At 39.4% G+C, this 26,019-nt stretch overlaps 7 protein-coding genes across 7 annotated transcripts; 2 read left to right on the top strand and 5 right to left on the bottom strand.

The window, feature by feature from the left end:
* Positions 1-815: 815 nt before the first annotated feature.
* PHYBLDRAFT_65842 (hypothetical protein) lies at positions 816-1,698 on the bottom strand (the record flags this gene model as incomplete). The annotated part of the gene is made up of 4 exons (XM_018441542.1): positions 816-1,027; positions 1,114-1,205; positions 1,299-1,409; positions 1,481-1,698. The coding sequence occupies 4 exons, from the start codon at positions 1,696-1,698 to the stop codon at positions 816-818; spliced, it is 633 nt and encodes a 210-aa protein (XP_018291280.1).
* A 1,302-nt stretch (positions 1,699-3,000) lies between these two features.
* Positions 3,001-4,938, bottom strand: PHYBLDRAFT_65841 (hypothetical protein; the record flags this gene model as incomplete). The annotated part of the gene is made up of 1 exon (XM_018441541.1): positions 3,001-4,938. The coding sequence occupies one exon, from the start codon at positions 4,936-4,938 to the stop codon at positions 3,001-3,003; it is 1,938 nt and encodes a 645-aa protein (XP_018291279.1).
* Positions 4,939-11,798: 6,860 nt separating this feature from the next.
* Positions 11,799-12,586, bottom strand: PHYBLDRAFT_145640 (hypothetical protein; the record flags this gene model as incomplete). The annotated part of the gene is made up of 3 exons (XM_018431502.1): positions 11,799-12,085; positions 12,269-12,472; positions 12,550-12,586. 3 exons carry the CDS (start codon positions 12,584-12,586, stop codon positions 11,799-11,801), a joined length of 528 nt encoding a protein of 175 aa, XP_018291278.1.
* A 1,016-nt stretch (positions 12,587-13,602) lies between these two features.
* On the bottom strand, positions 13,603-15,153 carry PHYBLDRAFT_65838 (hypothetical protein; the record flags this gene model as incomplete). The annotated part of the gene is made up of 3 exons (XM_018441540.1): positions 13,603-14,458; positions 14,853-14,918; positions 15,017-15,153. 3 exons carry the CDS (start codon positions 15,151-15,153, stop codon positions 13,603-13,605), a joined length of 1,059 nt encoding a protein of 352 aa, XP_018291277.1.
* A 3,427-nt stretch (positions 15,154-18,580) lies between these two features.
* On the top strand, positions 18,581-22,033 carry PHYBLDRAFT_145638 (hypothetical protein; the record flags this gene model as incomplete). The annotated part of the gene is made up of 7 exons (XM_018431501.1): positions 18,581-18,725; positions 18,781-19,014; positions 19,930-20,111; positions 20,244-20,547; positions 20,650-21,070; positions 21,142-21,633; positions 21,706-22,033. The coding sequence occupies 7 exons, from the start codon at positions 18,581-18,583 to the stop codon at positions 22,031-22,033; spliced, it is 2,106 nt and encodes a 701-aa protein (XP_018291276.1).
* A 442-nt stretch (positions 22,034-22,475) lies between these two features.
* Positions 22,476-22,865, bottom strand: PHYBLDRAFT_145637 (C2H2-type zinc finger transcription factor; the record flags this gene model as incomplete). Its single annotated transcript, XM_018431500.1, has 1 exon — positions 22,476-22,865. One exon carries the CDS (start codon positions 22,863-22,865, stop codon positions 22,476-22,478), a length of 390 nt encoding a protein of 129 aa, XP_018291275.1.
* Positions 22,866-22,995: 130 nt separating this feature from the next.
* PHYBLDRAFT_168585 (hypothetical protein) lies at positions 22,996-24,001 on the top strand (the record flags this gene model as incomplete). The annotated part of the gene is made up of 3 exons (XM_018435896.1): positions 22,996-23,132; positions 23,185-23,311; positions 23,417-24,001. The coding sequence occupies 3 exons, from the start codon at positions 22,996-22,998 to the stop codon at positions 23,999-24,001; spliced, it is 849 nt and encodes a 282-aa protein (XP_018291274.1).
* Between the last annotated feature and the right edge of the window lie 2,018 nt (positions 24,002-26,019).

Raw genomic sequence — 26,019 nt, 5'->3', positions numbered from 1 at the left:
ATTTATCTACATTCTTATTACATCCATAATCGTCTTTGCTCTTGACTTCTTATTGTACTTCTAGACTTAAATATTCAAGTAGTCAGTCAAGGCATTTAGGTTTATTATATAGTTGATGAGAAAGCTACAACTACACTCTAGGTGGATACAAATGAATAAGAATGTTTACTTGTTTTTTTGGATAAATACATAAAGTAGCTCTCTCAAACTCTAAGTAAGCCTTTATTTCAGTATTTCTTTTCAAAGCTTATTGAGAAAGATAGTAGTACGTATTAAAGCAGTTCTATTCACGAAGATTGTTGCTATTATTGTATCTATTCGAACAAGTTGTATTTTATTTCCACACTTTCGTTCTTTTCATGGTCATCAAGTTCCTACGACTCAATTAAAGCGTTTTTTCTGGTCGTCTATAATGGATTTTTGAGCTACTTGAAGAAATGCTTTCATTAGCATGGTGCTGTTCCCACCAAGGTTAAGTAGGGCTAACTTTTCTTTGAACTGTTATTGCTGTAGGAAGTGTAAGTCATTTGAAGTTAAATGGCAAAAGCTTTTAGAGCAGTTATAGAAATAAGTGTAAACATAGACATGATGCGATGAAGTGATGGCTAGAAGAGAAAATTATAGAAAACTATTTTATTTTTAAGGATTTGATCATTTTGTTCGTACATAAAGGAAAAAGGAACTCAACACACTCTCTTCTTCGTGTATCATTTTGATAGGCTTAATTGTTTTGTTTAGCCTTTGTAGGGGTTAAATATATATTTGGTGACAGTTCCTTTGAAGCACCACCAGCATCATCAGTGCCACCAGCGATGCTAAAAAAAGTCGTCGTCTCCTTTTGCAATCACTCCTTTTAAGATTGTATCTTGTAACTTGGTATGATGATTTTTCCAAATATACAAGCTTTTGAGCGTGGCTATAAACGAAGGCAATTGATGTAGATATTCTGGTATGGAAAGGTTGTTGGTATGTTTGGCTATGTAAATATCATTGATTTTCTTTACAGCAAACATGTAACCACGTGGGCCTATGGTTTTTTTAAATAGTCAACAGTCCTAATATTTAGATATATGTCTGTATGTATGTGCTAGAAACATTAGGGAATCGACTTACCGACCCAGTCCATACCAAGCGTATAAACATTTTTAGAATCATTTTCAGAAAGAGGTAGTTCAAGAAGTCTACTAAGAATGGCTTTGTTCATTCTAATATTTTTTACTTGCTGAATCAGGCATTGCTCTTGAGTAACTTTCTTTCGCTTCTATTCGTTAGTTGATAGTTCAATATTTCTTGTTGACAATAAAAGATCGATACGACGACCGAAGCCTCGATTTAAGGGTATGTTATTTCCGTAGATATTTTCATGGTCTTTTGCAATAGACTTGCTAGCTTTAGATGTTGTTTCACCACTATAGGGAATAAGCAAATAAGTACATTTCGAGACAGCGTTAATAAAATGACTTTTATGTTATCTGCTTACTTTAGCAAGTTCAAGTTCAAGTCTTTTAGTAGAATATCCAGAAGGGGTGCCACTTTTCTATAGCATGTCAGTTCTGAATCATTCTCGTTTGACTTTAATGTGTCGTCAGCTATAATATTTCTAGCGGGAAACCTTACGGACAGACTGGCAGGACAGGCTAACAAGATAAAATAGAAATTAAGTGCTAAATCACCCTTAATCACTTTTTTTATGGTCATACTTTGATGTTAGTCAAGTGTTTCAAAAAAATTCACTAATCCTACGCAGGCAGCGTTTCCTAGTCGGGGACGACATTTTCTGGTAGCAGACAACATTTTGGTTCTACCGGACCACAAGTTGTGTCCATCTTGCTACAACATTTGCCTAGGATAGGATAGTACGACCCAATACCTTTAGAGAAAAGGGTAAGTAGCTTTGTTTCTAACTTTTTTTTTCAATAACAAACCTTGGTATATTTTTCAGTAATTTAAATAAGATATGTGAAAGAAAGAGAAAGACATGATACGTATAAGAGGGCCAATACATAGTAAGATATCAAACAAGATTGCGTCACAATCTTATGACAACAGCTCTTAATAGACTTTTGCATAAACGGCTATTGATATAGTGTATTTTTGACTAATTATTATTATTTATTTATTGTCAAGTCAAAATTTAGGGTGCAAACGGATATTAATTGAATATACTGTATGAATTTCAGAACACATCATTTTGCCCTCAAGGATTAGAAAAGGACATTGAGCCAAAGAGAGGATGTCAGAATTAATTAGTCCGGTTAGATAGAAATGTAATGCACCACAAAAAATGGCAATCCTGTAGTATTAGCGTTTTTCTTTTGAAACATTTAACAAATGTCAAAGTATGCCCCCCACCAAAAAAAAAGTAATTATGGATGATGTAGCGCTTATTTTCCATTTCATCTTGTTAGCCTGTCCTGCCAGTCTGTCCGTAAGGTTTCCCTAAAAAATGAGTTATAACCAATTGAATTTGTTGTAGTGGTTTTATATGTTTACTTTAATAAAAGCATTACACTAATGACCCACATGAGAAACCAACAGCTTGCTCATTTAACTTTTACAACTAATTGTCCTTTTGGTCTTGAGGGAAAACAAAAAAATAGGATACCAACTTGGAGAAATGGAAAGGAATAATAAAACAGCAGATGCCAATTGGTTTTCTAAGCACAGCTACCGATGCACTTTCAAAATAGAAAGTTAATTGTCACAGTTCATAGGAAGAGTACATAGGAGGAGTTAAAAAATGTACGCCGTGAACTAGTAGGTCTAAATATTTAGTACAAGACAGAGCTTTTATCATCTTATTATCATATCAATAATTCGACAGCTGGAAATTAGATATTTTGCTATTAAAACTTCGTGCCTTGGTCTATGACTTAATTCACCATCCATTTATGTCTTGTCGCTTTACAATCATAATAAAAATTTAGTGTATTGGTTTTATAGGCTTTTTTTCTTTTAATTTACTTTATTTTCAAAAGAGCCTATTACACAGCTTGTTTTCTAATATTCGACATATTTTTCTACACATATAACAGGAGAAGATTCAATATTCCCAACCCTCAATTCGCCGTATCCTTTGTAAAGTTCGTATTCCCAGGCGGTCTCTGGATTTCTCCTATTGTACGGAATATTATCTTTTAAAATTGGGTCGGTTTTTCTGGACTGAAAGTTTTGGTAGTATTCAAATACGATATTGGCTCTTTCCTTTGAAAGTTTTGTAGTTACTGTAATGTATTCCTCATATTCCTCACTGGAAGAAAATGTAAAGAGCCAATCAATATTATGACTTGCTACTGTTGGGTGCTTTGAATTCATCTCCTTTTGTTCTCTGTCGGTATTTTTGTCTGTTAATGGAGCGTCGTTTAATTGGGAGAGTAGCATCATGTTGATAACTTCATCTTCACTTATAGATGTGTATCTTTCTCCGAATTGAACATAGCAGACGTTCAGAGTTTTTAGGAAAGTATGTGGCATATCGAGTAACAAGCATCCAGTTTTTTCACAAATAGATCCAGTGACCCACATATCATGCAGAGTCATATGTTTTAAACTTCTGCACCTGAAAGAGAGGGGAGTAAATACTTCAGCAGGTACAGAGCAGTTGTCTAGCGTCAAAAATTCCAGTTCATGATGCTGCTGGTGCTGGTGCTTTGACTTATCGGCTGTCGTTTTTGGATTATTAAGCAATGTTGCACAACAAAGCTTTAGTTCTTTGAGGGCCACAAGTTTATCCAATAGATCATCCAGATCAAGATGCCCAACTCTGCTATTGATATAAAGGTTTGTCAAAAGAGGATAGTAAGAAGATAATTCTAGACCTTTGGCTCGGCCCACAGATTCAAGTATAAACCCTGAAAGTGAAAGACTCTTGAGTGTTTCAGAAAAGGACTGTAAGATTCTGTCGAGGCTCATAGGGCATGAGTTGTCAGGGAAACCTCTGCTTCTTGCATTCAAGGACAAATGCTTAAGAGGAACTTTTAATACATAAAACAATTCCCATAAAACAAAGTCAAAAAGTTCGAAATATTTGTCGTTCGTAAGTTCGAATGATTCTACATGCTGAAATGCGTTTGGATTGGATTGAAAAAGAGATACCAATGCTTTCCTCTGGTCCGAATATATTGTTTTATGCCGTGTATCTGTGACATGGAGCTTTAGGGAACGCAAGTTTGGATACTTGTATCCAAAATAGTACAGCCACAAAGGATTCCAGTTACTCCGGTTGTCAGCTCCCATTCTCCTTAAACGTTTATATATTTTTGAATTTATATCTAGGGATGTCATGGTAAAAGCTGGTGTTGTGTTTGGAATTGCGTCCAATGCAGTAGAAAATTCAGAACTGAGGTATATTCCAGCACTGATTGACGATAAGTTTTGCAAGTTTTGGTGGATGCTGTCAAAGTCGTCTATGCAAAACTCCGTGCGATAGCCCGATCCTTCCTTAAGTATTTCTAATTCCTGGAGCATGCTGCATGTATTTATAAGTTCAAGTAGATTCTTTGCTGACTGTATCTCCTTGGTTCCTTTGGATTGTGTTTTTAAAACTTCCAGAGATTTCCATATTTCGTATGATCTTGTTATCGGTGTGTAGATATCTTTATAACTTCTATCCCGTAAATCTAGGCTCTTCAAGTTCGGTAGGTGTCTGAATAATTCAGAGAATTGCATCTCTGTTATGTCTGGGTTATTGTCACAAGTATTTGTGCGTAGACTATGAATCCAGCTGCCGTGTACTGTAGGTACATCTTTGGAGGAATTAATACTGTCGATAAGTTTTTGCATGCCGTGATAAGTATAAATCTGTATATCTCTCCATAGAGCCTTTTGAAATGAGTATCTCCATCCCTTGCACACCAAAGCACAAGAAAGATAATCCGTTGCCGCTAGATGATCAGCAATCTGCGTAAGGATTTCGAACGGTAGTTCTGAGAATCTCATGATAATAATTGTATAAAGAGGGAAAGAGATAAAGAAGGGAAAAACCAAGAAAATAATATTGAAATATATATATAAACGTTGATAAAATTAAAATTAGCAGTCAGAAGAAGAAAAACCTTATCACGACAAACTGATGATGTGATTTACAAATCCGGTTACCTTTGAATCATTAAGGTAACCATAAAAATGTACAAGACGCAGCCAGATATCCACACATACAAAACACAAGGTAGAAAAACGGTAAATATACAGATTCTGCCAAAGTAACATACTCATGTATAAATGTATTTATATCAAATAGCTATGACCAGTTCAAGCCGTTGATTTGATATTCTTCTTTTAATTTAATAAAAGTATTGTGCCGTGAACATGTAACAAACTAACACATTGTAAATTTAGCTTTCGTAACACAGTATCCTTTTTCTAAGGAAGGAAAAAAAAAGGACAAACTCAGGTAAGTAACAATGGATGACAATCGAGAGCTATTTTGTTTCAAGGTGCGCCTAAGAGTGTCCTTTTTTTACAGCCCATGACTAATTGTGACAAACCATTTTGAAGAGTGCACAGGTCAATTAATTTACTTTTTGATCTAGCAGAATCAAACCTCTGGTCCAAGCCAGGACAGTTATTTTATTGAAATATTGACAGCTTGCTAGCTGAAGATTCAATTTGCCACTAACGGCAGTAGTCAGATACAAACGGTGCAAACATATTCAGTATAGAATGTTTCAAAATATCCAATAATATCAAGCTTCGTCTCTCTACAATTAGTATGAAAAGAAATCAGAGTAAATAGAAAGAGAGAGATATCGTTTGTATTATCCACAAAGCATATTGGTTTAAATGATAATTCTGGATAATTCGAGTATAAAGAGGCCATAAATTTAAAGGGTGTGCCTATCTGAGCTATTGTATTGAATCTATATAACGTTCAAAACATATTCAGGAATTCGTTCCGAGAACAGGGAACAATATTTCATACAAAAGATATTCAAGAGAACATGATCAAATTGATTTTGAAAAATTACATATGTACTTATTAAAAAAATGGATCTGTATACCAATATTTAGACAAACCACTGTGGATGAAAAAATCTAAGTTTTCTAAATAAATTTACCTGTTTATTGAATTTATGCAAACCGCTGTAGATCCTCTAAGAACTAACAAGCAAAGAAGCCTCAGAATTGTTTGTACATGGAATCATTTAAAATGGGTTGTGTTTTATTTTATTTTATTAAAAAATTTGTAAAAGATCAAAAGATCAGGCTTTTTTCTCCGCTAAAGAATAGTTTTACGGAAATTCATATAACCGACACAAGTTAATACCAATTAACGTTTTCTGACATGAGTACCCCTGAGGGATTGAACCCACAGGACAGGGCACACACGTTACGGCAAGGTAACCCACCTAACCGTGCCCAGTCTACAACACTACGTCCAAAGAACAAATCTTTGCACATCTTCACTGCTCCCAACTTTGACAAGAATATGATTGTGGATCTTGCATCCGCTGCATGGGCTAGTACCATCCATCCAATGAGTGTCTTGTTTAATCTCGGAAAACTCGTTCCCGCAAGGGACGTGGATGATGTTCTCTCTGACTGTGTAGGCCGGATGACCTCTCTCACTCTCCGTTATACTCGCTCAAAAGACCTTCTGGCAGAAGCCTTCTTTACTAACCCTTCCTCCCGCACCAAAGCAACGTCCGACGGGTTGACCTATCAGAACACCCGAATCATTGCTACACCAAGATTGCCTTCTAACAGCCACATTGTTAAGGTTAATCTTTACCGTATTAACGCCTGCGATCCTAGCACAGATCTACTCGAGCCCATCGAAAATGCATTCCGGCCTTTTGGCAAAATCGTTCAGCTGAGAGCTTATCTCTCACACCGTGGTACTTTCCGTGGCGAAGCCACTATCTATTTAGACACCTCTGGACAAGATGAAGTCCGCAGTCTCCCAAGCCGTCTCCACCTTGGTGGGTCTCTTTCCTGCCTTGCTGAGCTCCGCTCCACCGATATCACACCTGTGTGTGGATACTGCCGAGAGGAAGGGCATTATCTACGCTCCTGCACAAAACGTCCTCCCCGCGCACCTCGCTGCCAACGATGCGGTGTTTTTGGTCACGCCATAGACAGTCGCGAGTGCCCCACTCATCCAGACAATATCGAAGCCGAGCGGGCTATCCAAGAGCAGCAGCAGATTGCACTTGCCGATACTGCGTCCCTTCGCGCACACCAATACTCGGTCGCTATGATAGAGACACCCGTACCACCAGTCACTTCACCAACCTTGACTCCTACCCATGCTTCACCCATTCTCAACCCACCTGCTACACACACAATACGTCGCCGTTCCATATCAGTGATGAATACTCGCGCCATGACGACCAGAAACCGGACCCCACACAACGACAATCCCCCAATTCCATTTGATACAACTATGTATGACCCGACTGGCCGTGGGCTCAATGCCAGCAAGCACTCACCAGGCGCCCGAGGCCTACATAGTCGCGATGATGGCATTAACCCAGCAATTTACACTGATGACGAACTTCGACAGTCTCTTTTTGAGGCCACTCTCCGGACTCGCGCCCAAGGTGCATTCCCGTATACTGATCTGGATGGTAACACACCTATGACTGATGGAACTGAAAAGTCTGACCGCTCAGGTCAGCCAAGTTCATAAATGACTGTACAACATCTTCGCATAGGAACCTTGAATGTTCGAGGTCTCCTCTCTACCATCAATAACCCGCAATCCCCAAAACTTCTTTTCATCCGACACCTTCGTACCCTTTCCCCTTCCCTTTCATTACTTGCTCTCCAAGAGACTCATTTACTCCCTATACATCACTCATCTATTCACCTTACATTCCAAGCACAGGCCAGCCTATGGACCCCACATTGCGGCCTCGTCTCTTTCGATCCCCTCCTCCAATTATCTCAACTGCATGTTTCTCCTGACAACCGTGCACTCGTTGTCAAGGTTACACATACCGACCATCGTGTTAATCCTTTTGTAGTTGTGGTTATTTATGCACCCAACATTCCTTCCCACCGGCGTACTTTCTTCTCCTCATTAGCACGCACTCTCCCTACTGTCATTCCTTCCCTGCCCGCCTTTATTCTGGGGGACTTTAACTGTGATCTTAGCCATCGTCGCAGCCATCCACCGGACTGGAAAGGATACATTCAGGGTAATTGCGTGGATGCCATCACTAATTCTTCTTCACCCCCGTTACCCACTTTCCACAGCTCTCGCACCCGCACACGCATCGACTACATTTTCCGTCCACACAGCATTGTTACCGAACGCCCTGAGGTAACATTTATCAATCCTTTATGGACTGACCACTGCCTTCTTGCGGTCTCCATTCCTTTCTCTCGCCCACCAGGTCCTGGAGTCTGGAGGTTTAATACGCAATATCTCCTGCATGATGAATTTGATGCTCTCATTACCGACTTTCTGGATAAGGCCGACTCTTTTCTCTCTCCTGACATGTCTCCCGGTTCTCGGTGGGATCATATTAAGCATGCTATCAAACAGCTCGCCCTAACGTACTCTAAACGAGTTCAACGTCAACTCCGAAATCAGGAACGCCATCTTCATCGTGCTCGAAATGAACTTGCAATTCATACTCGTTCTCCTCAACTTCTCCGCATTGAACATGAGCTTGCCACCATACAATTGTCTCGGGCCTCCACCTTGGCTGCCAGATCTGGTGCTAAATAGTGTGAAGCTGGCGAGACTTCTTCGAAATATTTCTTTCGTGTGCTCAAACAGCGAACCGCTGCAAAAACTATCTCCTCTCTTGTCGACCCTGTCACTGGCGCGATCTACACCTCTCCCGCGGATTTGCTTGGCCATACTCGCTCTTTCTACCAATCTCTTTACTCGCCGGAACCCATTGACTATCCTGCTGCACACTCTCTTATCGACAAATTCCCACCTTCTGCCCGTCTGTCTTCCACTGACTCTGCCTACCTCATTGCTGATGTCACCTTGGATGACATTCTGTCTGTCCTTAAAGCCACCCCCATCAACTCTAGTCCTGGGATGGATGGTTTGCCCTACCCATTATGGGCTCGGCTCTTCTGTCACCCAACGGTCCAAAATCTTGCAGTTCAAGTCTATAATAATGCATTGCATGGTGTTTTTCCTCCATCTTGGCTGGAAACCGTACTTGTTCTCCTACCAAAAGCCGGTGACACTACCTCTCTCCGCAACTGGCGACCCATATCTCTTATAAACTGTGACGCCAAGTTGTTCACCAAAATGCTTACGTCCCGTTTACGATATGGTATCGACACACTCATAACACCATTCCAAACGGGTTTTATGGCAGATCGGTTTATTGCTGACAATGGTTTGCTGACACGCCTTGCCATGTCACATGCACAAATAACCCAAGACCCATGTGTTGCCCTTCTTTTGGATCAGGAGAAGGCCTATGACCGTGTCCACCCTGCGTATCTTCGTCTTGTCCTGGCCAGAGCCGGTTTCCCCACAATTTTTGTTGACTCCATCTGTGGTCTCTTCTTTTCTACTCAAATCCACGTGAATGTGAATGGGCACATATCTTCTTCTTTTCTACAAAGCCGGGGGCTACGTCAAGGTGATCCTCTCTCCCCCTTGCTGTTTAACCTGGCCTTCGAACCTTTGCTTAGATCCATTCTCGCTTCTCCTGCCATCCGTGGTTTCCGATTTCTGGTTCCGCCATCTCTCTCATCGTCCTCTCCTGAGCTCTCACCACCTCCACTCAAACTTCTTGCTTATGCCGATGACCTTCTCGTCTTTCTTTCTCTGCCTGCCGAGATGAGTGGTCTACTCAACCTTTTGCGTATATTTGGCTTAGCCTCTAACGCGAAAGTCAATCTCCATAAGACAGTTGCTGTTGCTATGTCTGGACAATTTCATCCGGATTGGGGCCCTGTATTGGATGCTGCTGATATTCACAGTCGACATGACCGTCACTCCGCCACTGCCATCCGTTACCTAGGCTTCCCATTGAGCTCACATCCGTCCCAGCTTGAGACCTTCCGTGCGGCTTTACTGGTCAAGCTTAGGAACCATTGCACGCTACTTTCTCAAAGATGCTTGTCCGTTCGTGGTAAAAGTATTGTGGCAAACTCACTTCTTCTCAGCTCAGTATGGCATATGCTATACGTGACTCCTGCACCGCTATCTTTCTTTGCTGCCATTCGCACTCATATTCGCTCGTTCCTGCGACTAGGTTTCGGTAGCCCTGGCTGGCCGCTTCTCTGTCTGCCACGCAAATCAGGCGGTTTGGGCCTGATTGATCCTGATCATCAACAACGAGCTCTTCAATTGCGCTGGATTCTCCCTATCTTGCATTCTCACTCTTTTTCTTCTACTTCCTTTATACTGCCATACCTCGAATTTATACTTCCTCTAAACTTTCGCGCTCCTTCTGCCAGTATCGCACTTTTGTTTCCCTGTAGTAGTGCAACTTGCCCGACTTCACTTCTTCCACTGCATCGCGCTTGTACCTCACTTCTTCCAGCTTCTCTCCCATCCAACTTGCAATTGCCGCCAACTGTGGTCCAACACTTCCCATTAACTTCAATATGGATGAACGTGCCACCCTTTGTTGACTCTTCTCTGAACCTGAAAACAATTCTGGTTTCTGACGCATTTTCTCTGGAGACTGATGACCGTCTTGTCCGCAAGGTTCGTGGTACGTTTTCTCGGGCACGTAATCGTATCGGTCATTTCTTCCAACAGATTGATTCTGGCAGGATGGTCCTCTGTCCTTGGTTTATCTCTTGCCTTGAACATCGACCTTCTACTGACACCCCTTCCCCCGATCTTTCCTCACTTCTTTCTTTGGTACGGTTGGACAACACTAGATTGGGTAAAGCTAGCACCGGATCTCTTCGACGCCATCTTCGCCCGCAAGTGCCCTCATCTCTAAATTCGTCTGTCCAATGGCGTAACTTCTGGTCTGTCTCTATACCCCACCACTGTCGCACAGTCTGGTGGAAAATGCTTTGGGATAGAACGCCAACCCGAAAACGTCTCAATCTATTTATACCTCGACGCTTCCCCAGCTCATCTTGCATCTTTTGTCAAGATGCTACTGAAGATCAGTATCACTTTTTCTTTGGCTGTTCTATCAAACGGCAGGTGTGGAATGTCATTCTCTCTCGCTTTTGCCCGGCCTGGAACCTTGCTGAAATCTGCCTTCTCCTTACCAGAGGCAGCTTCCCACCACGTTCCTCCCATCAAGGCCTTTGGATTATCCTTTCCGCTGTCACTGCTAAAGCGATTTGGAGTGCTCATTGGAAATTTGTTTTTGATGACCAACCCTTTCTGTCAGGCGTTGTGGCACAAAAAGCGTCCACTGTAATAGAAAAACACATCGGTACACTAGCTTAAGTATTTCCTGTCTAATTTCCTCTCCTGTTTCATTCCGTTTTTTTCTTATATTTTCGTATTTCCTCCCCCTTGTCCCTCTATCTCTTATCTGTTCAATTAAGTCCACTTTGATGGCATTTTAAAAGCTGCACGCAGAGCGTGACAGCAGATCAATAAAATACTAAAAAAAAAAAAAAAAAAAAAAAAAAAAGATCAAAAGATACACCTTTTTTTTAAAAAAAAAAAGAGATGGTTTTTTATTAAATTAATGCTTTACAGTAATATGCCCCATTTTGAAGAGTCTCCCAGTCTTTGGGATTATTGGGGTTTCCAAACAGCCCGAGAGCTCTTAAGTTGAGAGTATAAGTTCCGGAAGGTACTGGGATCTTGTCTTGAATACCAGAAAACGACAAAGAGACATAGGTACCATCCCAGGGAGCTTTTGATTGGTCAAAGTTGTCAAAGAAGTCCCGGTTTAGGTAAGATCAGTCACAACATTTCCAATAGCTTTCTTGGTCTTGGTATTAACGAAGTCAACAGGCCCAATGGTTCTGTAGCCGTATTTTAAGCATCTGTAAGAAGAAATAGCGACAGAGGGCACATTGATGGCCTTGAATGTAGTGCGGATCTTTCCAGTGTTGTGGATAGTCAGAGTCTGGGTCTTGTACTTAGCGAAAGACGGGGTATCATTAAAGCTAATCTGGATGGGAGAGACTTGGACTTTTCCTGTAATGGCATCGTAGAGCCGCACAAGACCGGCACCTTGAAGAAGAGGGTTTTTGATTGCACTTTTGCCCTTGGTGTGCACAAGCTTGAGAGCATAGTTCTTTAATTACTGGGAAATAACATAATTGTTTCTTTTATAGCCCTTTGTTTCAATAAACAAAGCAACAGACCCAGAGATGTAAGAAGCAGCCATTGAGGTACTAGAAATCTCGCATCAACCTCCGAGAAAACGAGGAAGCGCAGAGAAAATTCCACCTCCAATGCCAGCAAGGTTAAGCTTAAGAGCGAGCTCGTTGGTAGCGCCAATACTAGAGAAGTCAGAGACCAGATATTCGTTTTTGGTGGAGAGTACAACATTATTGGAATTGGATTCTAAAGTTACAGTACCCACCTTAATTGTAGTAACATAGCTGTAGAAATGGCCTGAAAGTAGTTAAATATCTCTTTTTATTTGTTCCTTTATAAAATTGTCTTTCTACCCGTATTCATTTTCTTGTTACCGAGCTGGACATTCGCACCACATAACCAACCCACCATGTGTTAGTATTTAGGTAAAAATATTCTCAATTGCTTGTATATTATACCAAATAAAAGGTTCGGTGATTATTGTGACTCAATAAGAGATACCTATTAACGCTTTTGGGCTTTTTTTCTTCAAAGGCCCATATTTTTTTGTTATGGCCAAGCTAATAAAAAATAAAATGAGAGGTCTCATAAGTTTCTTAATGGAAACTATACCTTGCGTATATACCTTGGAATTTTCTTTATTTCTTTAAAAATGCTTGAATGAAAAGCCAGATATATAAATATTACAACTATAACACTCTTATTTATTCTTCTTTCACTTTTATCCCGACGGTTTATGCAATTGAAACGCATATAGATAAATACACACAGATAAATACATAAATACATACATATAGGATAATAAATAAATATAAATGTTATTGAGTGTCTCGAAGGTACACGCCTTTTGGAAGTTGTAAGTAACAAAGCTAGAAAATACAATTAAAATAAAGAAAGTATTCTGTTAACAATGTTAATGTAGATGTTTTTCTTATTATATACAAAAAGAAATATAAAGAAAAAAATTACAGTATTATTTTGGCAAATATCCAATAATTGTAGCAGAAATAAAAAGTCCAGTGGGAACAAGTACCAAGCTAATTCCTGCTATTAACCATAATCTTTCTTCCAGAAAACAAAATGTAAAACCCATTAATAAGGTCAAAAAGAAAGGGCTAACAATCCATGAGAGTACAAGCCATTCTGTTATACTATGTCTATTATAATCCGCCCATATACCAAGCAGAAAGAATGATATTATTCCTGCAAAGAAAAAAACCCGACTCCATATTTTCTGTTATACACGAACGCCTTCATAAGTAAATGATATGGGTCGTCATTATATGTAGCACCGTAAAAGCTGGGGCTGCTTGAGAGGCTAAGCATTGCTGTTTGTTTATGCAGTGCAATGAGAGAAGCTGTCTGAAGCACTGACATTATTGTGTATATAATGATAAAAACCTTGACCCATCTGTCTATATTTGGCTCTATGCATTCAATCGTCGTAAAAAAAGCTGTACAATTGTGATGAATATTTCAATATATGGGGTGTCGTCTATATTGTGAGCCGTCTCGAGCGAATTGATCATATCGTCCGTCATAAATTCGGCATCATTTAAGTCAAATTTGTATTGAAATTTACAGGCTGCCCCTGGACCACTAACAGTAAGATATGCGGTACTGGTATACACAGCATTATTTTTACAACGGGGTTCTCTGTTACTCCCCAAGGTTATGGAGCCATTTAGGATACAATGTTTAATTTTCTTTGCTCTTCGAGGCCCCATTGTGTGTAAAAATGCTGCTAGGTATGCTGCGTTACTTTTTTCTTCAAGAGAATTATTGCTCAGTTTTTTTCCATATTCTACACCGGCATCTTGTTCTAGTCGATCTCTTAGATGAGCAACTTTTGAAAATCCGTTATCAACTTCCGTATCTTTGAAATTATTTTCGAGCGCAATTAAATCAGCCAGACGTAATGATAATGAACTCATTGAAGCTGTCTTTATGGAGTCTGGGGAATCTATCTCTATATAGTCAGGCAAATTTATTTTAATGATGTCTGGTAAAGTTGTGCTTATGGGTCCTGGAGAAGCTGTCTTGATGGAGTCTGGCAAAGCTGTGCTTGAATATTCTGAAAAATCTGTCTCTGTGGAGCCTGGAGAAACTGCATTTGTTGTATCTTGTACAATTTCGTTACTCTTAGTTTTGGCTTTGTCGATTTCTTCTTCTTCTTTCCTTTCTCTATCGTAACGCTCCAAAAAGGGTTTGTATTGGTCGATATTTAATATCTCATCTCCATAATATGACTTGTATATAGACCCCAATGCAATGCCAATTCCGCTGGAAGGAAATAAAAATACGACAATACGGTAAACAAAGGTATGCTATATACGGATAGTGGCTAAAGGTCGAATGGTAAATGAATATGCCAAGTAACCGATAAGAATAGTTCGTAAAATTGAAACTTGAGGCAATTGACGAATAGTCTGAATATCATCTTGTTGGATCGGTGGAGAGTAGCATTTAGATGTAAATGTCAATAGTAGGATACATAAAATAAATGGTACTCTGTGTAAAAACATTCCACAGTATAGAAATTCAGGAATAATGTATATAGAAGAGTAAAGAAATAAAGGGAACGGTTTCTTTCTGTTTTTATATTATAACAATATTAAGCTTCTTCGGAAAACATACTAGCTGTGTGCTATTTTCAAGTGTTACAATAGGTACTCACAAAGTGATAACTCGAAAGAACATATTTAGAAATGGAATACAAATACTACGATATACACTGAGTACACTATAATTAGGATATATTTCAGTATATAGGTGTTCACGGAGTGAATGTTTGATTATGAGGATATAATCAAATCAACTTAAAATTAAAATGACTCTTACTAGATGTGCTGATAGCAATCAAAATCAAACATCAAATATAGTCCCCAGAAATATTTTGTCTCAAGGCATTTGGCTAGCTGTGGTAGACTGATAATATTATTCCTAGCGTCTTCATTTTCAGTTTTTATAGAATACATGAAATTTAGCCAGAAATCCGATTAAATATAGTCCAGTAACAGAGGGTAGAATGTTTCTTACATAATAAAAATTAAAAATCAAAAAACATTCAAGCAAAAATTACACTTCTTAATGTTACCTTTTCTTCATTGGTATTTTTCTTTCGTCTTATTATTTTTTTAAACTTTTATTAATACACTGTATTCTATATAACCGACCAAAAATGTAAATTAAACTATTTTAAGGCTGTCAGCTTTACATTAAGTCTAGTTTCTGATAGTCTTTCTACTCATTCCTAAATATAGTCATTTGCTTTAAAGAAAGGTACGATAGAATTAAAACAAGCCTCAAATTATTTCTAGCTGTGTTCAGATAGCACCTGTCTAGAACGAATTCCAAACCGTGAGGCTCAGACGAAACATTTGGAGTACCCTCTCAGTATTCCACAAGAAGTAGTATATCTCAGCCACTTCAATGCCTTTATTTTGCGTGTTTGAAGCAGTACTGTTGCACCAATCTATGGAAAAGGCAATATTCCTACTCTTCCTAATAATGCTAACCACTGATTTTTATGCAGATTAGTATTATTGACACACCAATTTCATTCATAGTGTACCCTATAGTTGAAAGCCACAATCTCAAATGGCTCTATACATATGTGTACAATTTGACGACTGGGATATTCGGTACAAACACTGGCACTCTCAATTGAAAACATCGATATTTCACTTTAATGTTTTAAAATTTTTCAGTTGAACAACATCAACTCACCTTTAAATGATCACGACTTGTATTATGAAGAGGAAGTAGAAAACTGCTGGGAATACGAACTTTATTAAGAATATGGCGAGTTTAGATTTGGCAAGGCTGAATATTCTTCTTTCATATTGAAAGCAATCGGGGGCGAGATTTAGGTAATATTTTATGAGAGACTATTTTCAAAAGCAAATAAAGTAAAGTAAAAAAATACTCGCACTATGGAAAAAAAAATGGTCTTTTTGGTGGTATTTTAGGAGGTGATTTTGGTAAAACCAGCAAAAATACCACTTCTCTTTTTGGAAATATATTTAAATCTCCATTGACTGACGGATGTTAGATTCTCTTCACAACCCGATCACTGTAGAAAAAAAGTTGCCGTAAATTCCAAAAAACGGCAACTTTCAATAAAAAACCTGTAACTTTGTTTAAACTCCTACAACCCTACCAAATATAGGGCATTTTGAGCTCTTTTTTGTTTTTTGAGATTTAATTCAAATATATTTTTTGGATTTTTAATTCAGAAAGCCATTTTAGGTGAATATCGTACGCTAAACTGCTTACAGATTACGAGGTTGAGTAAAGGGACAAACATGGCCTACAAGATTACTTATATTTTTAATCTGAACTTTAAGAAGTCTTTGCCACTAAAAAGGAAGGACTGTGATTGCTTTTTAATGCAATATTTTTTTTTATTCTGTAAAGTCTTTTTCTTATTTCTCTTTATTTCTTTTTTTTTCACAAGGTCTAAAATTATTAAAAGTCTCTAAAAGGAACACACTTAATAACTATGAAGGCTAGTATTAATAAAATACGAATCAGCAAAGTTGACAAAAGAAAGCAATCTGAGAAAAATTGACAGAAAAATATTTGCATCAAGTACAATTTGGTTGTCAAGATTGCTCGCATGCTCATTAGAAATCTCGGTGGATTTAGAGAATCGCAGGGAATCTGTCTTCTTGTTTTTCAAAAGTATGAATCAGACATGACAATTTTAACACAAAGCAGGTTTATACTCTTTGTTAAAAAGAATCAATTAAGCAATATACATACCTTCATCAATATCATAGTATCTAGACAATAGCCTTTTTTTTAGATAAAAAAAATGTGAAAAGTATTATATAAAAATAGATATATGTATATTATTTAGTAACTTTATAGCTTAAACTGTTACTAAATATTATAAAAAATAGTACTTCTTCTTTCCATACTTCTTTATATTCAACTTGTATTATTTTAATCAATAAAAACTATAAAAGTCCAATATAAAACCGTGTATTTGTTGAGCCAATTATGAGAATAGAGATACCTAAAAAAAAAGGTATAGACTTGCCATATTTAGAATATTTGATTGGATTAGATTCAAAAATAATCTAAAATTTCATAAATCATATTTGACATAATCTGAAATCTCATAAATAGTATCTGCCCAAAAGTAAGGCTTACGGGTTAATGTCTGGCATGTTATTGGCTTAGAAGAAAGTTGCAGGTTGGCAACTTTGTTGCAGGTCCGGAGTTATTAAACATTGATTTCTATTGGCCTAGAAGAAAGTTGCAGGTTCAACTTTGTTGCAGGTTCGGGTTTAAGTGCTGCCATTTCCTACAGTGTTATATTCTATTTTCATATCCAAATTATCCAATGTCTATTTCAAATGAGACCTTTTATATTAGAGAGGGTGTCTTCGAGCCTGAATTGCAAATGTTTGCAATTTTTTATTTTACGCGGCGAATTAAATTCCAATACTTGTTTTGCAAATTTCATGGTGGAGGCCATTTAGTGAGCATTTGAAGCCAAAAGTTAGGTAATCCCTGATTTTTTACTTCAAATGCTCACTAAATTTCTAGTAAAAATTGGGCTTATTTTTCCCACTTCAAAACAAAATGTATGATAGCCAGAAGCCTCTTCTTCATACTTACTTAATAAAATAGGCCTTGGAAAGTCAAGTTTATTAAGGTCTATTTCCTCTAAATTTCTTAGTATCAATGTTTTCAACTTATAATATTCATAACTGTGTCTGAGCTTTATTCTTTTTTTTGATTGGGTTTTACAAATAATTATTTTTTAGTCATCTTGAAATTATCATAACTCGACACCCTCTCTATTACTTATTCATATTTTATCCCAACTCTATCTCAAAGATTTCTGTCTATAAAAGACGTTAAAAATTACAACAATAAAGAGCATTCAATTTTTGGTATCATTCTTTTTGGTGAGAAAATAAAAGGAGTCTCTGATGAGCAGTTATATTTTGCCCGATACGTTTTGGGAATATTTCTGTTGAGTTTATCGTTATTTTCTTATTTACTATTTTACTATTTTTATTTTTATTTTTTCTACGTTTGGAATTTAGCCAGTGTTTGAACATTACACCACACGTCACGATTTGCTTTAATCCTCTGTTTAAATTCATTCTAGTTAAATATAACCCCTGGCTGCATTGGTGTTTTCCACCCCCCTGTCTCGTAACCAATTATTGTTTCAAATTCTTATTCAATCAAATAATAACAGCTTTTTGGTATGCTTTTAGCTTACTATATAAGGCTTATCTAATATCATTTTCAGTTTTTTTAATACTTTAATAAAATCTATCAAATCCAGAACTAAACAATAAAAATGAGCAAAAAAAAACCGTTTCGCTTAATATTGCAAATCATCTTGAGATCTGTGATATGAAAAAGAAAAAGCCATCTATGAGTAACCCTCAATTGGCTAAATGGGCAAAGGAAACCTTTGGCCTTTTATGCAATGCCGATGAAACGGACAAATGGTCCAATGTATTGATGATTCGGCGTGCAAGAAGACCAAACTGCTTCATTGAAGACAAAGATAGTGAAGGTAGTAGTATAATCTTTCAATTCCACTTTCTTAATATTCTAAATATAATTTATAGATGTAAACCAGGCTATGGTTCAGCAAAGTCTGGCTGAAAAGGTTCTGGTCAAGGGTTTGCAAGGAAGCCTAGACAAAATTGCTGGATCAGATCCACTCTATGAGAATGAAGAAATTGCTGAAGTAGAATCAGCAGTTTCCTTTAAGAGAACTTATTCTGCTTCAGAAAAGTTTGAGTGTGTTTGCACGCTTTTGGATATCTTGGAAGACGAAGATATTGACAGAGACTTCGTCAGTAAGGTTGAAGGCCTTCGAAACAAGTTCCAGAAAACTGCGAACTCAAAGCAAACTAAAGTCACCAGCTTCTTAAAGTCTTTTTAAAGTTTATTCTTTTTCAAATAAAATAAAATCTATAATAAAAACTTTTATAACAAAACAAATTAGAACTAAATTTATATTTTTCAAGTGAGTGATTTTTACTAAGCAATTAATAAATGGAACTTTATCAAGATATAGCACATATAGTTTTATTTTAAAAGAATTAAGTTAGATGACAACTCAATAACCCAAATGTTAGATATGTCACCACAACGCACTTGACATCAATGTCTATTACAAAATCGTGAAAGTTTAGCCCTATTTTTCGAGTTGGGTCTTCAGAGCCTTAAAATTATCGAGGGACCACTGTATTTTCTGCCTTTTCTTGAAAATCATATGGGATTCCCTTGTTTATTATTTCAGATAAGATAAAACAAAATATACTGGTAATAGGATATTTCAGCAGTTTTAGATGTTTGATTGTTTTGAGTTCAGAGGTTTAATATCGAAAAATCATTGGCTCTCGTTAATCTGAAAAATAGATATATTTTCTCTCCAAACAACTATCAAAATTCTTAGACGTTTTAATAGTTGTTTGAATAGAGAGTGTGGTATACAACACCACATTCGAGTGAAGAACAGACCCCACAACCAAACACTGGTTCCTTCTTGCTAATGAACCTGGCAAGTTAACAATCTCCGGAACCGTTACATACCAGGCACACGTATACTACACACTCATACAATGTAAATCAACCATTACACAACAGGGATTTGAATGGTAACAGATATAAACAACATTATTTCGTCTCTTTAATAAATATCACTCTCACAGTATCTATTTTTCTAATATTGAGATACTAACCCAAAATCAATCCCGAATACCTCACAGCTCCCAGCATATCACCAATCCCCACCTTCTACAATGGCCGTCAACGCACGCTCATCGATTTTATTTTTCGCTATCCAGCCCTGACCACCACTTCACCCGAAATCATTTTCCTTAACCCAGCATGGACCGACCATAGCCTCTTGACCGTATTACTCACGCTACAGCATCCTTCAGGATCAGGGGTATGACGATTCAACACCACCTTCCTTGAACATGACGAATTTATTTCTCACCTTGACCGACTTCTTGACACGGCTGTTGATTCCCTCGATGCCACAGAATCCGTCGCCCCTCGATGGGATACGCTCAAACAGGTAATCAAGAATTTCACGATTACATATGCCAAACAATTCGCCCGCCAGTGCAAGACAGTCGAAAGGTCCTTGTGCAGTGAACGCCACCCCATATTTCGCAATCCTTCGCTTCCCGACTTGGCCAAAACTGAAGCCAGACTCGCCCGCCTCCAGGAGTTCAAGACAGCCAATTTGGCACAACGAGCCAGCGTGCAATGGACGGAATCTGATGAGCAGTCTAACGCATACTTCTATAGGGTTATCCGATCTCGTACGATTGCACGCTCCATTACCTCGCTCCGTGACCCCGAATCTGGGGAAAATTGTCACTTCCACCTCTGCCTTGCTCACATACACAGGCCAATTCTACGAGACACTGTCCACTGCTGAGCTCATTGGCCTTGATACCGCTCACGATCTCATACAGTGCTTACTCTCGTCCGATCGCCTCTCCTCGTCCGATTCTGTCTCTCTCATCCGCCCCGTCACTGTCTTGTCTTAGCACAACGCCACCTGTGTGTCCGTGATAAGAGCCTGTACGCTAACCCCCTCCTCCTCAACACCATCTGGCACGTTCTATACGTTATGCCTGGACCGCCTTCTTTCTTTACTGCTATCTGCAAGTCCATCCGCATCTACCCTTCCCTCGGGTTTGGTAGCCCTTTATGGGATCTTCTTTGTCAGCCACAACGCAAGGGTGGTTTGGGACTCCTGGACCCTGAGAGCCAACAAAAGGTCCTACAACTTCGCTGCACCTTGCCCATCCTTCGGGATTCGCATGCTCGGTCTCAGTACATCTTTCCTTACCTCACATTCTTTTTTCAACTTCACTTTCCATCTCCTTCCCTGTAATCACACTTCTGTACCCTCCATATCTCTCTACATTTCCTCTCCCTTTACAGCTACTCTTACGCACTAGTAAAGATTTCCTTCCCTCGACCATTCCTCTATCAGCCCGCTTCTCTCCCGCCACCGCTCTCGCTCTTCCGTTGCACGCCATCTGGACATTTCTCCCTCCTTTCTCAATAACTCGCTGGAATAAAGGCATCTACGTCCAGCACGCCTTCATGATCGACTCCCGAGGTGGCCTCTGTCGGATACCTCCCCACGACATACGGCATGCCCGCAACCGCATTATCGCCTTCTTTCGCCATCTTGATGGCGCCAAAATCGTTCTGTGGCCGTGGTTTATTTCCTTGCTCTCCCCCTCCTCGCCAGATTCACCTCGACCAGTGGACGGCCTTTTCTCCCTTGTCTCCCTCATTCAAATCGACGGTCGCCCTCTCCACAAGGCTTTGACTGGTTCCCTCCGACGTCACCTCCTCACGTCTACTTCCTCTATACCTCACGCTGATATTTCCTGGAAATTGTTCTGGCGGTGGTCCATGACACAAAACACACGTTCTCTCTGGTGGAAAATCCTATGACAAAGGGCCCCAACCACTGAGTTCGTATTCAACCGCACCTCCTCTTTCCTTTCTAGTCCGAAATGTGCCCTCTGTCTCTCTGCGGTGGACTCTCTCCAACATTTCGTATTCTCCTGCTCTCGCAAGTTTTCTGTGTGGACATTGGTACTGCGGCAAATGTGTCAGCTCTGGTCCATTTCTGACGTTCCCTGGCTTCTCACTCGTACTCGACTTTCTCCTTTCGTTTCCTCCTCTCTCCAGATTGCGAATGCATCCATCGTGGTTCACACCATCTGGCATGCGCACTGGACATTTGTCTTTGACAACTCCCTCTTCCTCCCCAGTGTAGTTGCAGCTAAGGCAGTGACAGCCATACATAGATCCCATGACCTCAATTCCACTTAACTAGCATTCATATTTCTTTCTTTCCTCTCCTTTAACTCTATATTTCTCAAATTTTATTTTCAAAGGCCGCGCATTGTGGCGTCGGTAGTATCAATACATAAAAAAAAAAAGAAGAAATATCATAACTCGACACCCTCTAATAGTTGGAAGATGGAGAAATTGCGGGTTTATTTTTTTAGAAAAAATAAACTTGCAATTCCTCCATCTTACAACTATTTAAACAACTATTCAAGCATCTAAATCGTGTCGTTCCAAATACACTACTTGTTGCTTCCGCTTCAGATTCCGAAGTGGTACAAGCTCTCTGGGCCATGCTTTATTTTCAGTTAATATGATTTTTTTGTTGTAAAGAGGAACTGGTCCTTATATTTATTATGCGTTAAGAAAGGAACACAATTGTTTTTTGGTTTGGGGAGAATATAAATAGAGATTTAAGGGAAACCTATGTTAAGTCTAATTCAGAGGAAAAGTGCGAAACAAGGGTGTCTATTTTAGAGTTAATCGAAGAGGTCTGAAAAGGCCTGTTGTTGAAGATAAAGCTCCAGTGAGTGCCCCACAGGGCCAGGATGCTGCTGCTAATTATTTGACATAGCTGGACATGAAAGACAGGTAGTGAATGGCCAGGGACTTTCAGAGAGAATAGTGTGCGATGGATATCAAATGTCAACGGGGATAGTCCAAAGTATTTAATCCATGCATTTTCCCATACTGTCCATTTCTGTGGGCACTGGTAGAGAAAATGAGAGAGAGAGTGGACACCTCGAAAAAGCAAATGGGACAGTTTGGAGTGACAATGATGGTCGGAGCACAACTGTGGAGAGTATACTGACATGACAGGGAATTAATTATAGCCCGATATAATATATTCCGGTAGATGTGATCGATCGGAAAGGCTCAAAAGGAACGCCATTGTTTAGCTTGCAAAGGGAGAGGCACAAGAGGAAATTGAGTGTGATCCTGGCATGCCTCTCGAAATCGGTTTGTTACAAAGTCTGATAGGCGTTTACATTCGGTTTGGAGGGTTCCAACGAATGGCTTGCAATCTACGATCAAAGGGTCAATTGGCAGTAGCAATTCAGAATGGTCATTGGGAGGCAAAGTATTAGGAATAAAATGTTTTCTCTACCCCTTTTCCCTTAGATCTTTCTAAGCCGCGTGCCGTGGATACAAATTATGGGTGATCAAGAAAACAACAAAAATGTGGAACAAATAGTATTTACAAAAGCCCAAGTTGACGAGATTGTTGCAGCCGTAACTAGACGAGTCAGAGAGTCTCAAGTAGACGAATAAGAACAGAGAAGCAAAGGATTCGATATCCCTACCCAGATTATTGAAGAATTGGACGATTACAGCTCATTTGAGCTTGTCAAGACTATTTAAAAGTCCAAGCGGTCAGTCCCTCGGTACAACAATGAAGACTGGAACACTCCCAGAAGTACAAATCCAAACTTCGTCACCCAACTCAAGCTATGGAACATTGATTCTTTACAACTCATTTCCGCCATTTACAAACTTACAGAAAATAAAAGAGTTCAGGCGAGAGCAGCAGCTGAAATCTATGAAAGCCCCCAATACATAATTGAACGAGGTGTGCACAAAAAAGATGAAGGATTCTACCATGACAACATGGAAAGAGCACGCCGAATTGCGGTTTTCGGCTTCGGTACAGCCAGGCAGCAAGATATTGAAGCAAGAGAACACACAGCCAAGGCTCTTAGATTACCACACAGCCTTAAACACCTGGAGACGCCAGAGATGCCCACCGAGCAAACAATCACAATAAATTCAACTCCACTAGAGGCAGAGGTGGTGGAAGGGGAGCCAGTGAATATAGAGGAAGGCGTCCTTTTTTATCCAACAGAGGGAGAGGACAAGGCAACTGGACACTGTCGAGAGGACACCAGTCCAGCAATTTCCAAGAGTCCACTCCCAGATCAACCCCAAACGACAGCAGCAACTAGTAATTGACGCCACTAAGCAACAACACACTCTCAATATGATCCATTATCAGCAGACATCAAAAGACAAACAAGCAATTCAACATCGACTCCCAACACAAAAACCATCACATTACTCAATTCAACAAGACGGGATATTGTCTGAAGGAGGGCTCCAACTCTTCAAGAAACATTAGAAAGACATGACAACGCATACGTGGCCAATATCAGTAGTAGAGACAGGCTACAAATTGCAATTTGCCAGAGCCCCGTCACCATGGAGAACCAAACCCTTGAAGGTGGACTCCAGCGATTAGTTGGCGGTAGATACTGCTGTGGAAGAATTCCTACAAGCAGGCATTATAACACAATCTCCTACACAGAACCGGGACTTCCTCTCCACATTTTTTTTACCATCCATGAAGCGACCAAACGTCGATCAACCCTAAATTTTACAACACTGAATCAATTCTTGCAAATCCAACATTTCAAAATGGAGGGGATCCCGGAATTGAAAGACATCATCGAGAAAGAAGATTATATATGCAAGATCGATCTCAAGGATGCGTATGTAGTGGTACCGATACACAAGGACTCCCAGCCATATTTGACATTCGAAAACAATAATATCGTGTATCAATATACTTCTCTGGCGTTTGGGCTAAGTATTGCACCCCACGTTTTTTCCAAACTAATGAGATATGCAATCAAACATTTGATAGCCCTTTGGCTACAATTGATTTATTACTTAGACGACATCTGCGTATCGGAGAAGTCAAAAGAACGGATGCAACACTCCATACAGATCCTAACGACACATCTGGAGAGGTTAAGCTTTTTGATAAACAGGCAAAAGAGTGTACCAGAGCCAAAGAAGATTCAGGAATACCTCGGCTTCTCATTCAATACGAAGACGATGACCATTTCACTACCCATCATAAAGATAAACAAAATTTTACAACGGGTAAGACAAGCGAATCAAACAGCAATCAGATCATGTAGGTGGATGGCCAGTCTGTTGGGAAAGATGACGGCCGTGATCCCGGCGATAAGAGAAGCCCTCCTTCACATACGACATTTGCAAAGGGACCTGGTCAAGAACTTACTGTTAAACCGTAAAAAATGGGACAAACCATGTCCATTGTCGACATAAGCACAAGAATAATTAGCTTGGTGGAAGACCTACCTAGTAACAAAGAATGGCCTGCCTATTCACAAGATAAAGTTCTAGGAACCCCAACTGAATATTTACATGGACGCCTCAGACGTAGGATGGGGAGTAGCCTCCGACATGGTGCAAACCACAGGGTATTGGACTTCCACAGAAAAAGACAAATCTATCAACGTGAGAGGGTTGAAGACGATATATTACGCCATCCTCATACACTTGAGAAAGGTAAAACACACCACACTCAATATTTACAGCGACAACATGACAGCGTTGAAATACGTGACGAAGGCAGGGGGGGGGGACAGCATTGTTTGCTCTCCAAGACTTAGCATTGAATATACAAGACCTGTGCAATCAGCATCAGTTACAAATATAATGCGAACATCTCCCAGGGGTCCTCAATGTGAAAGCACATCAATTGAACCAGCCGAAGAAACCTCTATACGAATCAACGATTCCTCGGGCATTTTTTCACCAATTACAGCGCACATGGGGATCCATACTAGAAATAGATGCGTTTGCAGCAGCACACAATCATCAACGTCCGAAATACTGGAGCTTCTGGGAGGATCCGTTCGCGAGTGCGGTAGACTCCTTCAGCCGGAACTGGAAACAGAAGGGTTTATATATGTCCCGCCATAGAAATTGGTTCCGAGAGTACTTCAAAAGATGAAGTTCGAAAAGACGAAGGAGGCCATCCTGGTGACACCTTTATAGAAGAGTCGGTTTTGGTTCCCAACGCTTCTACGAATGAATCAACTTGCACCACCAATCATATGGAGAATCAACGGAAAATGGAGTTTGATCGTTTAGTAATTATCAGCAACAAAAGTAAGACCGATGGTATGAATGTCGATATGATCAACCACCTTAATAAG

This window comes from Phycomyces blakesleeanus (assembly GCF_001638985.1).
Source record: "Phycomyces blakesleeanus NRRL 1555(-) unplaced genomic scaffold PHYBLscaffold_11, whole genome shotgun sequence".
NCBI classification, from domain to species: Eukaryota; Fungi; Mucoromycota; class Mucoromycetes; order Mucorales; family Phycomycetaceae; genus Phycomyces; species Phycomyces blakesleeanus.
Note: the sequence above shows the minus strand (reverse complement) of the source record. Positions and strands in the feature narration are given on the sequence as shown.